The sequence below is a fragment of the Carettochelys insculpta genome, chromosome 11 (assembly GCF_033958435.1).
Source record: "Carettochelys insculpta isolate YL-2023 chromosome 11, ASM3395843v1, whole genome shotgun sequence".
NCBI lineage: Eukaryota > Metazoa > Chordata > Testudines > Carettochelyidae > Carettochelys > Carettochelys insculpta.
Genome location: NC_134147.1, coordinates 9457080 through 9472012, shown reverse-complemented (window position 1 = coordinate 9472012; position 14933 = coordinate 9457080). Strand labels below are relative to the sequence as shown.

The 14933-nt window shown below is 43.6% G+C and overlaps 1 protein-coding gene across 1 annotated transcript in view; it reads right to left on the bottom strand.

Annotated features, from left to right (window-relative positions):
* SLC6A11 (solute carrier family 6 member 11) overlaps nt 1–14933 on the bottom strand; it is a 222249-nt gene that overhangs the window by 16759 nt on the left and 190557 nt on the right. Inside the window, exons 7-9 of the mRNA XM_075005057.1 lie at nt 10030–10133; nt 5955–6079; nt 99–211 (exon numbers count right to left, since the gene is read on the bottom strand). Coding sequence (XP_074861158.1) covers nt 99–211; nt 5955–6079; nt 10030–10133 — 342 coding nt within the window. The remainder of the gene's footprint in view (nt 1–98; nt 212–5954; nt 6080–10029; nt 10134–14933) is intronic.

Genomic DNA, 14933 nt, shown 5'->3' with positions numbered 1-14933 from the left:
TAAACCATTTTGCTAGTCTTTAAAGTGCTGCTTGACTGCTTTTTGTTTTGATAGTGTATAGACTAGCATGGCTTCCTCTTTGTTACGATGGCTCATACCTGACTATCTAGTCCAAGGAATATGAGCATCATGAAAAACAAGGCTGCCCATAGTGGAGAAAGAGGCATCATGGTGACAGCTTTTGGGTAGGCAATGAAGGCAAGTCCTGGTCCTGCAAGGGAAGCAAAGAAATGAAATTGCTTATACTTAGACATTCCTTGAGCAATAAGTCAGATGTGAAGAGCTAAATAAAAGAGACAGTATGCTAGAGCTCACTGAAAACGGTGCTGCTGTAACTGCTGTATGTTAGGGGAAGTGATCTGCCTTACACCAGGTACACTTTAATTCCCTTGGCATGCCAGCTCAGCTGTACCCGATGACTCATTACCAGGACAAAACCTAGGCTCCCCTATTCTCTGCCAACATATGCAGGACACAGTTCTATGGAGATAGGCCTGCTGCTTATGACAGCCCAGGTCACAGTTTGGTTGGGTGACCAAAAGCAATTCTGTGAAAACCGTGTTGAGCATTAAAGGAACAATTTGTCTGAAATGGCACAGTGCGGTACTGCTGCAAGTGTTAAGAACAGCGCGTTGGAAGTAACTGACAGCACACAGCATGCACACCTTCTATTGGTCACACAAAACCTATGAACGGTGCTAGGTAGTCTTGAGTGCCACCTGGTGGTACTTTATGTATTAAGTTAACTATGTTCCTCATAAGCCGTGTCTACACGTGCACGCTACTTCGAAGTAGCGGCACTAACTTCGAAATAGCGCCTGTCACGGCTACACGTGTTGGGCGCTATTTCGATGTTAACATCGACGTTAGGCAGCGAGACGTCGAAGTCGCTAACCCCATGAGGGGATGGGAATAGCGCCCTACTTCGAAGTTGAACATCGAAGTAGGGCACGTGTAGCCAATCCGCGTCCCGCAACATCGAAATAGCGGGGTCCGCCATGGCGGCCAACAGCTGAGGGGTTGAGAGACGCTCTCTCTCCAGCCCCTGCAGGGCTCTATGGTCACCGTGGGCAGCAGCCCTTAGCCCAGGGCTTCTGGCTGCTGCTGCTGCAGCTGGGGATCCATGCTGCATGCACAGGGTCTGCAACCAGTTGTCGGCTCTGTGGATCTTGTGTTGTTTAGTGCAAGTGTGTCTGGGAGGGGCCCTTTAAGGGAGCAGCTTGCTGTTGAGTCCGCCCTGTGACCCTGTCTGCAGCTGTGCCTGGCACCCTTATTTCGATGTGTGCTACTTTGGCGTGTAGACGTTCCCTTGCAGCACCTATTTCGATGTGGTGCTGCGCAACATCAATGTTGAACATCGACGTTGCCAGCCCTGGAGGACGTGTAGACATTATTCATCGAAATAGCCTATTTCGATGTCGCTACATCGAAATAAGCTCCTTCGATGTAGGCTTCACGTGTAGGCGTAGCCATACAGACATCTCTTTTGTAGAATACGTTGGAGTAGTGATGGCCCCTTCTCCACCCTAACTGAAAGTCCACCTGCCCTCTCCTTCAGGCTCTTTTTTCACCAAATCTGGACATTTGCCTCCTGCTCAGTCTCTCTTTTGTCCTCATCCTTCTGCTAGTGCAGTCTCTTGCCTCCTTAAACTCTTCACCCATTCACTCACGCCCCATTAAAGCACAGACACAAAGCTAGCAGAGCATTCACTGCATTCCTGCACTGAGAGAAGAAATAGTGTGGCATTTTACAAGCCCCTGTGATTTCCTGTGGCACCTTTATGAAGCTAGCCTTTCATTATACAGTTTAGTCATTCTAAACTCGCCATCCTTGGTGGAAAATAACATACATTTGCCATAGCAGTATTCGTGAATTTTACTAGCTTTATAAATTTCATGTTATGCTTAACCCAGTTCCTTAAACTGATTTTCAGTCCCTTTCTCCTTTTGAACAACCCAGCATTAGACCACTCCTTCTCCTTGGGAGACCCAACATACATATATAGGTGCTAAGATATGATTAGAGAGTGTATGACTTTCCAGACTTAAAACAAGAACTGCTACCTGCCATTCTGAGTTGGGATTCCTCCTACAAGTGAAGTCCAAGCCAAAGTCACCAACTTTCTACTCTCACAAAACCACTGATTCACAGAATCATAGGGCTGGAAGGGAGCTCAGGAGGTCATCTAGTCCAGCCCCCTGCTTCAAGCAGGATCAACCCCCACTAAGTCATCCCAGCCAGGACCTTGTCCAGCCGGGACTTAAAAACTTCGAGGGATGGAGAATCCACCACCCCTCTAGGCAACGCATTCCAGTGCTTCACCACCTGCCTGGTGAAGTAGTTTTTCCTAACATCTAACCTACACCTCCCTGTCTTCAACTTCAGACCATTACTCCTTGTTCTGCCATCTGACACCACTGAGAACAGTTTCTCACCCTCCTCTTTAGAGCTCCCCTTCAGGAAGTTGAAGGCTGCTATTAAATCACCTCTAAGTCTTCTCTTCAGTAAACTAAACAAGCCCAAATCCCTCAGCCTATCCTCATAGGTCTTGTGCTCCAGACCCTTAATCATTTTTGTTGCTCTCCGCTGAACCTGCTCCAGCAAATCCACATCCTTTTCATACTGGGGGGCCCAAAACTGTACACAATATTCAAGATGTGGCCTCACCAGTGGTGAATAGAAGGGAAACACCAATCATACACCATTGCCCTGCCCTTGCCCTTCCTTGCCCCTCCTCTGAGATTCCTCCCTTTCCCCCTCCCTTCTCCAACTCTGCTCGTTCCCACCCCATCCCCCATCGCTCTTGTTCCCCACCTTCACTCACTTGCTCATTTCAACCAGGCTGGCTTGGGCAGTCGGGGTGAGGCCTGTGGCTGGGGGTGCAGGCTGTGGAGTGCAGCCAGAAAGGAAGAATCATGGGTTTGGGAAGGGGCTCGGGGATGAGGCCAGGGGTTAGAATCTGAGGGGGGGGTGAGAGCTCTGTATGGGGATGCAAGTTGTGGGGCAAGGACAGCGATGAGGGGTGGGAGGGGCCTTGTGCTGGGAGGTGGGGCCAAGGGATTTGCAGTATGGGGGGGCGGGGTTGGTCTGAGGCATGGGGTTGGGGTTTGACAAGCAGCATCGGCTCTGGGTTGAGAGTGCAGGTTCTGGGGTGGGGCCAGAAACGAGTGGCTCAGGGTGCAGCAGCAGGCTTTGGGTTGGGGCTGGAGCTAGGGATGTGGGGTTTGTAGAGCAGGAAGGGGCTGGGGTCAAGGGATTCAGAGGGAAGGAGGGAGATCATGGCTGGTGGGGAGAGAGGGAAGCTCAGGGTTCAAGCTTCATGTGGCATTTACCTCAAGCAGCTCCCAAAGCAGTGCTATGTCCCTGCTCTAGCTCCCATGCACAGGAGCAGCCAGGCAGCTCTGTGTACAGCAGTCTGGCCCACTGGCACAGCCCCTGCAGCTCCCTTTGGCTGTGGTTCCCAACAAGTGACAGCCACAGAGCAGGCCTCAGGTCAGTATGAGGAGCCCCCTGGCTGCCCCTAGGCATTGAAGCTGGCAGGGTGACAGGCCCTGGCTTCTCAGAGCCACACAAAGCCACAGCAGGTAGGAAACCTGCTTTAGGCTTCCTGCGTTACTGACCAGACTTTTTATGGCTCGTTTGGCAGTACTGACCAGACCCACCAGGGTCCCATTCAAGTTGAAAAGCTGCCCACTCTAGGCCAGGCAATGACTCCTTGTGAAGTGTAGAGAGAGAATCATTCAGTAATCTCAATGATCTCATGGACTCAGAATGGTAAACAAAGACACTCTTCTCTGGCATAGGAGTCTACCATATCCCCCAACTGCATATTGCTGGGTGGATGATCATGGCAGCATTAAGAGATACTATCAGGTGTAGGAAATATGGAGCCAGATCCTCAGCAAGTCTACAGCACAAAATCTCAGAGGGCGGGAATGGACTTCAAGTGATCATCTTATCCATCCCTTCATGGTGAGGCAGGACCAAGGAAACGAGATCATCCCTGACAGACGTTTATCTCAGCTGTTCTTGAAAAGCTCCAAAGACACAAGCTGCCTTAGAAGGCTCTTCCAACCCTTCACTATCCTTGTAGTTAGAAATTGGTTCTTAATATCTAATGTAAAATTCCTGCACTGCAGATTAAGCCCATTACCTCTTGTCCTACCTTCAGTGGACTTGGAGAACAATTGATCCCTGTTCTCTTTGTAATACCCCTCAGTACATTTGAAGACAGTTACAGGGTCCCAAATCAGTCATCTTTACTCAAGACTAAGCACGTCCCATTTTTAAATCTCTCCTCAGAGGTCAGGTTTCCTACATTTTTATCCTTTTTTAACTCTCTTCTGGACTCTCTCCAATTTGTCATCTTCCCAGAAGCCCTGACTGAACACAGTGAACCAGCTGAGGCTTCACCTTTGTGGAACTACATCTGACTTACATCACTCCTGCTAATGCACTCCAAAATTATTTTAATCTGTTTAGCAGCTTCATTACATTGTCGTTTCAATGCAATGCAATTGCTAATAGGTAATACTGCGCAGCCAGTTAATCCCCATCTTGCTGCAGTGAATTTTATATTTTCTTCCTAAGACTAGTACTTTCCACTTTATTGAATTTAAACTTATTGATTTCAGGCCACTTCTCCAGTTTTTCAAGGGTGGTTTTGAATTCTAATCCTGCCCTTCAAAGGGGTTGCAATCCCTTCAAATTTTTAAAGCATATGCTCAATTGCATTATGTGATGGGGTTCAGGGGTCCCCCTGCACTGCACCCCGTCCGCTGGCAGGAGAGACTCTCACTCAGCAGGTACAACAGCAGGTTTATTAGGCAACAGATGTCCAGTTTCTCACAGAAGCAACAGCATAGCAGCCAGAGACAGTCCTTCCAACCTGTCCTGGGGAGAAGACCCCGAGGGGTGCCCCTCTGGGGTGTAGCTTTCCCCCTCCTCAGGCTGGCTGCCTTCCAGCTCTCCCTTTTCCTAGCCTCTAACTGCCGCCCCTGATTCAAAACCCCAGCTCAGCTCCTCCCTGCTCTTTGTTCAGGCAGAGGTGTCACCTGCCAGTTGTAGCCCCAGGGTCATCCTTAGCCACTGGGAGCTGCTGCTTGCCTCAGACATCCAGCCTGACTCACACAGGCACTCCCCGAACTCCATCACACATTAGCCCTGTCATCCATGAAGATGTTGAACACTACCCAGACCCAGGACAGACCCACGTGGGACTGCAATAGATATGTGCCCCCAATGATAACTTCTCTTTGAATATGGTCTATCAAAAAGTGGTGTAGCCACTGTATAGTAATTTTCTCTATGGCACATTTCTCTACTTTGCTTCTGAGAACTTCATGGTATCAATGAATTGGCTCAGCAGGACTTCAGTGATCCTGCAAAGATTTGCATCAGTTGAAGATCTGGCTTGTTGCTTTTTTGATAATGAAAAACACTGGCCTTTTTATCAAAAGAAGCAAACCAGTTCAGTGTGTTTTGGTTAAGAAATCTGAATGAGGCTTTCAAGGAAAGTTTGTGGAGAATGACCTTATCTACATAGCTCAGGCTGGGTGAGACACAAGTAGATAAGATGTTTGGCTAGAGTGGCTTGTAGAGATAATGCACTAGGGAGTCCCCATGCAAAGGAAGCCTTGGCTGCCCAGCTATAGCAGCTTTGCGGCAGGAGGATCTGGCCTCTTCCTGTAGTTTGCTGCTTTCATTTAATTTTTATTCACAAAGAGATACGGGACCCCCAAAGTATTAAACTGATACTAGGGCATGTTTTCTAGCAGTCATTCGAATCAGCACCATAGCTGTTACATGGCAGCATCCTTCTAAACCGTATACAAGACAGCTTGGATAAATGTCAACCTACCTAATGACCAGAGAGGGAGAGAGTTCCCAAACTTTATAAACGCTGATAATCATGTACATTTATAGTCACAACAAATCTTCTTAGGAAACTTACCTGATTCTGCAACTTCTGCTATGGGCACTCCTTGTTCATAAGCCATGAAACCAAGGACTGAAAAGATGGCAAACCCAGCAACAAAGCTTGTGCCACTGTTCAAACAGCAGAGCATAATGCAGTCCCTGGAAAACAAGCCCCAAAATGCTTCATTTTATGTTCATCAGCTGGGTTTCTTGAACAGACTTTACAAAACAAACCTAACTCAAAACTCCAGAGACACACATCACTGAGCATTAACCGTGCAAACAGGTGTGCTTGTAAATAATCTTATATCCAAGAATAGTCACACCAATACATTTTCACATGTTTATATCTCTCAGCAGAATCATGGCTTCCAATTCTTACTGGAATTGGAGCCGGTCAAATATGAAGCCTGTTTTTGCTACCTCTTTATTTTCTGTTTCCTTGATTTTCAGTAGAACTTAGAAAGGTGTGGAAGAAATGAACAACTTAAACGGTTTAGATGACAATTCACTTTATAAGCTGTGATATTTATATGATGCCAGAGGATCCCATGGCACTTTATAAATTATATATGCATAGCAGTCATTCACCACCAAAATGAAGATGTACTGAGGAGAAAATAACAGTCATAATAAACATAAAACATAGCAAAAGTCTCTGGAGCAAAGCTGTAGTGTTACAACATGTGCTGTGAGATTTCAGTACTGTAGACATGACATTACGAAATATTTCTTCATATACGGCAAGAAGTTATCTGTTCCTGTCAAATGACTGTTTGGTTTGGACTTTCTCAAAATGATGCTTGTGGCCAGGTCCCCAGTAGGTCAGCAGTAGCTCTATGCCAGTTTGCACCCACTGAGGATCTGCCCTCCAGTCTGTTTCAGAATCAAATCTATTTCTTAGATGTCCTCATCAAATGAATCACCACTGAGGCTCTTCATGGCAGCCTCTGAGAAGTCTAAAGATGGAATGAGCCTTGAGACTGAGCTCTTCTTCTAGACCCTCCATGTCAAAGTTGAGGTCAGTTAATGAGTTAGTGTCAAAAAGTGTTGCAACAGTAAACTGGGTTTAACACAGAAAAAAATCCTTTAGAAAGTATGTTTTATTTGCAGAGGCCACATCTACACTAGACATTAGAGTTGAATGTAGATACACAATTTGGGCTCCAGAAACTGCATGACTAGAATTGACTTTTCTACAATTGACTTACTTGGCCATCCTCTGGAGACCTTCCCACCGAATTCCCTTAGTTCTTGCGATAACGAGGAGCACCAGGTCAACTGCTGACCCCAGATAGTTCAATTTTTTGTGTCCCTAGTAGGTGTGCAAAATCAACCCCTTGAAGATCAATTCTGACCAGATTGATCTTCCACATATAGAAGACACATCCTGAGAGCGAGCACAGAATATAGTTTTTAGAACTGCTTCCAGTGCTACTCTCCTGTCAGGTTCATTCATACACTGTAATTTACGATTTAAATCCTTCACGGTTCTGTTGTTGTTGATAATTATGTTCATTTTCACCATATCATCATCCATTGTCTATTAGTATTAGAAAGGCCCTGATGTTCTCATGCCAGATCTCTTCAACAATTGCACATTAGGAGGCACCAGTGAGATTCCATTTTAGATGCTGCTATATGGAGGTAAGATACTGTTACATTATCTCTCTTTAATACTGTGGTCTGAGAAAACTATTGCATTAACTGGTTAATTAACAAGAATATTTCATGACTGGGGGACTAGTGTAAGGCACTCAGATCAGAAATGAGACATGTCCCGACTGGTGTTTGAAAAGTGACTGTTTCATCAGAATATTGGAACAGGTTATATAATACAGGCACCGAGAGACACTGAACAAAGCTGGGGCACAAAGTGCCTCCAACCTGGGGCTTCAGCAGGAGAATTAGTTCCTCCAGCTCTGGGCGCATGTGTGGCAGGAGCACGGAATGTGCCCACTGCCAATTGTCCAGTTTTCATTCCTGCACATGCCCCAAATGGTGTGCGTGGGAGAGGAAGACAGGAGAGAGCTGTCTGAACAGCACCACCTACATAATGACTTCAAAGAATTTCACAATAATTTTCAAATCAAGTGTTTGTATTTTTTGTTTTTTTTCATTTTCTACTCATCTACAGGCTAATTTATACAGACTCCGGAATATATTTTCACTTTGGGCTCCTTTTTATGTTATTTTTTTTTTATTTACACCAGTTTGTGTGTAACAAACCTTAATGTTAAACTCAGGCAAGTGTCCTTGCTCAAGACAGCATGAACATAAGTTCCATGTAAGTTCTTTTCCTTTCTTTCTTTCTTTCTTTCTTTCTTTCAACACCATATACTGGGCATAGTCACCTTAAGGCTACATTACACAGCAAAGTTATTTTGGAATAACAGCCATTATTTGAAACAACTTTGTGAGCATCTACACTATGTACGTGCTATTTTGAAATAAATTCAAAATAATGGGCATGTTATTTCAAATTTGGCAAATTTAATTGCAGGTGGAATAATACCTATTTTGAAATCAACTACTTTAAAATAGGTGCTGTTAAGATATGGAATAGTGCTATTTTGAAATAAGCCATAATGGCGTCCAATGACACTGTTTGAAAATAGCAACGAAGGGTCCTGTGGCACCTTATAGACTAACAGAAAAGTTTTGAGCATGAGCTTTCGTGAGCACAGACTCACTTCATCAGATGCTGGTCCTTGGAAAGGACCCTTCGTTGCTGCTACAGATCCAGACTAACACAGCTATCCCTCCGATGTTTGAAAATAGGCACTACATGTCCAGACATGTTATTTTGAAATAGCTCAGTGCTGTTTCGAAATGCATTCTTGTGGGCTATGCCTAAACCACGGCAATCTTTTGAAATAAGTTCTTCCTGGACTTCTCTTCCAGAAACAACTTCTTTCAAAAGAATGCAGCCACACACTGATCCACTTTTCAATAGAGAGTGTCCACATAGCCTCCACTCTTTCAAAAGAACGAGACAGGGATCAAAAACTCCGGCACCATGAGGACCGCTCTTTTAAAAAAGGGCCCCCCAGGGTGTCTACACATTTTTTTGACTGAAAGAATCTTTTGGAACAAGACACTCTTCCTTATTTGGGAAACGATGAGGGCTGCTAGAAAAAGTGCTGCATTCTTTTGATTTCAGATTGAAAGAGCTCATTTTGTGTAGATGCTTCGCAGATTCTTTCAGAAAAGGCCCATTTTTTGGAAAGAACTTGCTAGTGTAGATGCAGCCATTTGTAGCTGTGTTATTTTGAAATAAGGAATTTCCAAATAGCTATTCTGGAATGGCTTATTTTGAAGTAACACTGCTGTGTAGATGTAGCCTAAGAGGAATGAATGTATCACAAATCCATAAAACTTTATTACTTACTGGTCCCCTTTTTTTGGTTACACCATATACTGAGCTTAGCACATAAAAAAAATGAATATACCACAAATACATAGTATGTCATTTCTTCTTACTACTATCTGGAGTAAAAGGGCAGGATCTGGGCTCCTCGCATTCACCCACATCCTACACCCCAGTCAAACCAATGGAATTTTGCACAAGACGAAACCCTTGGGCACTGATTCAGGAAAGCACTCAATCATGTGCTTAGGACCCACTCAAGTCAACAGCAAAACTTCCACTGATTTCTATAGTGAATACAGGTGATCTATTAAGCCATTTTTTTGTGCTTTACAACACAACTATCCAGTACAACAGCACCCAAAGAGTAAAGCAAGCCTTGTTTTTACAGGACATTTTTTAAAAAAGCAGATAAACATATAATATATTTCAGTATGACTTTTACCAGTACTTTACAACAGAATTACACCAGTGATACTGCATGTTCCAATACCTTGGTGAGGTGACTGAGACTGTGCATGAGAGTCACACAATTCTGATCTCCATGCACATGACTTGGAAAACAGACCCTGCCATAGACTAAGGCCTGGATTCTACAAACAGGTATGCATTTGCCTAGTTATATCCATGAGAGTATTTCCACTGATGCTGACTACATGTATGAATGAAGCTAAGCACATAGGTGCCTTCAGGGTTGAGGCCTACATTAAAAGCAAATGTGAGAAGAAGTACGTGTTACCTGTAGCAGTTGTTATTGTAGTTGTTGTAACTCCCCAGGGCTGTCAAGCATCCCAGGCAGATAGCATAAGAGAAAAATATCTGCGTGCCAGCATCCACCCAGACCTGAAGGCACAAACCAGAGGTGTTATTTGAGAGAGAGAGGGAATCATCATTGTTCATGCTTGCAATGAATTTATTTGTTCACAGGCAACTACAAGAGACAGCTATAATGCTCTTACAAACTTTGTTCAATTAGAAAAAAGCGTGCACGTGATTCTGCTTTTATACCAACTGGTGCAAATCAGGAATAACTGAAATCAAATGGGCTTCACAAGTGTTCTACCATATAAGTGAAAGGATACTCTGATTTTGTGGGGCAGACCCTCAGCAAGTATAAATCAGCATTGCTTCATTAAAGTCAAAGGAGGTGACACCTTACCCCAGCTGTCCCCTGTCCTCCTTTCAGTGGGACAGTTAGGGACTTTTTTTAGAAATGTTGGAAATTAATTAATTACATAGCCAAAAGATTAGTCACAGATTCATGCAAATTGAACAATGAATCGGGGGGAAAAGCCAGCAACTATTATTATATATATTTGGATTGAAGTTGCACCTGGAAACCCATCATGCATCAGGACCCCACTTTGCTGGGTGTGTTACAATTACACAACAGAGAGACAGCCCCAGAGGGCTCTCAGTCTAAGGAGCTTGAAATGGCTTGCTTGGCAATTTAGAAATTAGCAGACACATAGGGCAATGGGCTAAGGGTCTGGAGAGCTGTGTTTATCCCTGAGGCTATGTCTACACAACAGAGCCATTTTGAAACAGCTATTTCAAAATATCTGATTTTGAAATAACACGGCTATATACAAAATGTACTTGGAAACAGCATTTCTGGACACATAGCACTGTTTCAAAATAGTTCCATTATATGCTGTTATGGCTTATTTTGAAATAGCGCTATGGTATGTCTTAACAGCATCTATTTCGAATAGCATGTGCGTAGTGTAGATGATAACAATGCTATTTCAAAATAACAGCTGTTATTTCTAAATAACTCTATATTGTAGACATAGCCTGAATCTGCTACTGGCTTGTTATGTTACTTTGGCAAATCACGTGACCTGGGCAGTTGTATGCTTCAATTTCTCCATTTGTGCTTGAGATCTCTGAATGAATAAAGAGTGCTATATTAAGAGGCAAGTATTATTAATATATTTCAAAAATCCTTTCTATAAATGAGTGTGGCATATACAAAATATCTTAGAGTTATGATATCAAGCTGCCAGCTGCACTGGTTAGAGATAACTCATTTGCAACTTAGCCTTTCATGATTAATGTTACATCCCAAATACATGCAAGTCATTGCCAATGACTCACAAGACAACCTTAACTCTGACCCCAAGAGATAACCATTTCTTTCAAACAATCTCAACATACAAACAACACATTTTTAAAAAAATTATTAATACATACAGCCTTTCATGGTTTATAAACTTATTTGATTGTATATATACCCATTACTTAATACCTGATTATAATAATTTATTTATTACTTGGGCATTTTAAGATTTATCATGTTATCCATTCCTTGCTTCTCAGTGCTTGGGTTTTTTAAGTGATGTAAACGGGTGGAAATATTTAGCCTTAATGGATTCTTGAAATTATTTTTACTTTTTGCATATGGAACTTCCTTTTGTTTGTTTTTCCATTTCTTCACGTAACTAACTCCCTAACGACAGCCACCCAGCTCATGGGACAGAATGCTCAGGTCAAACACATGCAACAACAGACCTGTCAGCATTGCGGATTGTGGATGTGGGGTTTTCCCTTAATCTTTCTCTAGAAGAATGAAGTAAAAAGACAATTCAGTTTAAACTTATGTACAGATCTTGCTGGGCACAATCTTTTCACCTTCGAGACAGCAAATGGTTCAGGTATTAATTATATGCATAAATCATTCATCTTCAAGGCCAGCAATCATGCCAAAGGAATAATTAAGACTTGCAAACCAGCAAACAAAATCAGCACCAGTGGATGGTATTCCAGCCTTAGAGAAGAAGTTACATATCGAGGGTCGAAACTGCAGCCCTACCACAAGCCCCACATCTGGGGCAGTGGCATTTAATCTCTACCAATATGAGCAGGACTTGCTCTGGTGACCTACAAATAAAAGCCTCCCTATAATGGGACAGTTCCTTAACACAGCACACATCTAGATGGAGTTACAAGGTAACTTTAATGATTGGAATATTGGTATAGGAAGGCACAGCTTACTCTGGAAGGATGGGCAGGGTCAACAGGGAGGAGGCATTGCCTTATATATTAAAAATGTGCACACCTGGACTGAGATGGAGACAGATGCAGGAGACAGATGCATTGAGAGTCTCTGGGTTATGTTAAAAGTGGTAAAAAAAAAAAGGGTGATGTCGTGCTAGGGGTCTACTACAAACCACTTACCCAGATAGAAGAGGTGAATGAGGCTTTTTCTAAGCAACAAACAAAATCATCCAAAGTGCAGGATTTGGTGGTGGTAGGGAACTTCAACTATCCTGACATATGTTGGGAAACTAACACAACAAGGGACAGACCATCCAGAAAGTTCCTGGACTGCATTGATGACATTTTTTTTTATTCAAGGACGTAGAAAAAGCTACTGGGGTGAAGCAGTTCTGGATTTGATTTTAACAAATAAGGAAGAACTGGCTGAGAATTTGAAAGTGGAAGGCAGCTTGGGAGAAAGTGACCATGAAATCACAGAGTTCATGATTCTAAGAAATGGTGAAAGGGAGAACAGCAAAACAGAGACTATAGATCGCAGGAAAGCAGATTCTGGTAAACTCACAGAGCTGGTAGGTAAGGTCTCATGGGAAGCAAGAGTGTGAGCAAAAACAATTGAAAAGAGTTTGCAGTTTTTCAAAGGGACATTATTAAGGGCCCAAAAGCAAGCCATACTATGCATAGCAAAGATGGAAAGTATGGTAAAAGACTGTCATGGCTTAGCCAGGAAATATTGCATGATCTCAAAATCAAAAAGGAGTTATGCAAAAAGCGGAAATTAGGAGAAATTACAAAGGATGAATATAAGTAAACAATACATGTATGCAGGGGCAAGATTAGGATGAAAAAGGCACAAAATGAGCTCAAACTAGCTAGAAACATAAAGGGTAGCAAGACATTCTATAAATATATTAGAAGCAAGCAGAAGACCAAGGGCAGGGTAGGTGCACTACTCAGTGAGGAGGGAGAAACAACATCGGGAATCTTGGAAACGGCAGAGGTGCTTAATGACTTCTTTGTTTTGGTCTTCACCAAGAAGTCTGACGCAGAAATGCCTGATATGATGAATGCTAACGAAAAGGGGATAGGTTTAGAAGAAAAATAAAAAAAGAACAAGTTACAAATTATTTTAAAAAATTAGATGTCTTCAAGTTACCAGGGCCTGATGAAATGCATCCTAGAATACTCAAGAAGCTGATACAGGAGGTATCGGAAACTTTAGCTATCATCTTTGGAAAGTCCTGGGAGTCACGAGAGATTCCAGAAGACTGGAAAAGGGCAAATATCATGCCCACTTATAATAAGGGAAAAAAGAACAACCCAGGAAACTACAAACCAGCAGGTTTAACTTCTGTGCCATGAAAGATAATGAAGCAAGTAATTAAGGAATTCATCTGCAAACATCTGGAAGAAAATAAGGTAATAGGTAAAAGCCAGCATGAATTTGTGAAGAACAAATCATGCCAGCCCAATCTGAAATCTTTCTTTGACAGGATAACAAGTCTTGTGGATAAGGGAGAAGCAGTGGATGTAGTATACCTAGACTTTACTAAGGCATTTGATACAGTATTGCATGATCTTCTTATCAATAAATTAGGCAAATAAAATTTAGATGGGGTTACTATAAGGTGGGTGCATAACTGGCTGAATAACCATTCTTACAGAGTAATTATTGATGTTTTGCATTCGTGCTGGAAGGGCATAACAAATGGGGTTCTGCAGGGGTGTGTTCTGGGAGTGGTTCTGTTCAATATCTTCATCAACAATTTAGATATTGGCATAGAGAGTATACTTATTGAGTTTGCAGATGATATCACACTGGGGCTACGTCTACACGTGAAGCCAACATCGAAATAGCTTATTTCGATGTAGCAACATCAAAATAGGCTATTTCGATGAGCAACGTCTACACGTCCTCCAGGGCTGGCAACGTCGACGTTCAACTTCGACGTTGCGCGGCACCACATCGAAATAGGCGCTGCGAGGGAACGTCTACACGCCAAAGTAGCACACATCGAAATAAGGGTGCCAGGCACAGCTGCAGACAGGGTCACAGGGAGGACTCAACAGCAAGCCGCTTCCTTAAAGGGCCCCTCCCAGACACAGTTGCACTAAACAACACAAGATCCACAGAGCCGACAACTGGTTGCAGACCCTGTGCCTGCGGCATGGATCCCCAGCTGCCACAGCAGCAGCCAGAAGCCCTGGGCTAAGGGCTGCTGCCCACGGTGACCATAGAGCCCCGCAGGGGCTGGAGAGAGAGCATCTCTCAACCCCTCAGCTGATGGCCGCCATGGCGGACCCCGCTATTTCGAAGTTGCGGGACGCGCAACGACTACACGGTCCCTACTTCGACGTTGAATGTCGAAGTAGGGTGCTATTCCTATCCCCTCATGGGGTTAGCGACTTCGACGTCTCGCCGCCTAACGTCGAAGTTAACTTCGAAATAGCGCCCGGCACGTGTAGCCGTGACGGGCGCTATTTCGAAGTTAGTGCTGCTACTTCGAAGTAGCGTGCACATGTAGACACGGCCCAGGAGGGGTAGTAACTGCTTTGGAGGTTAGGGTCAGAATTCAAAGTGATCTGGACAAACTAGAGAAGTGGTCTGAGGTAAACAGAATGAGGTTTAATAAGGACAAATGC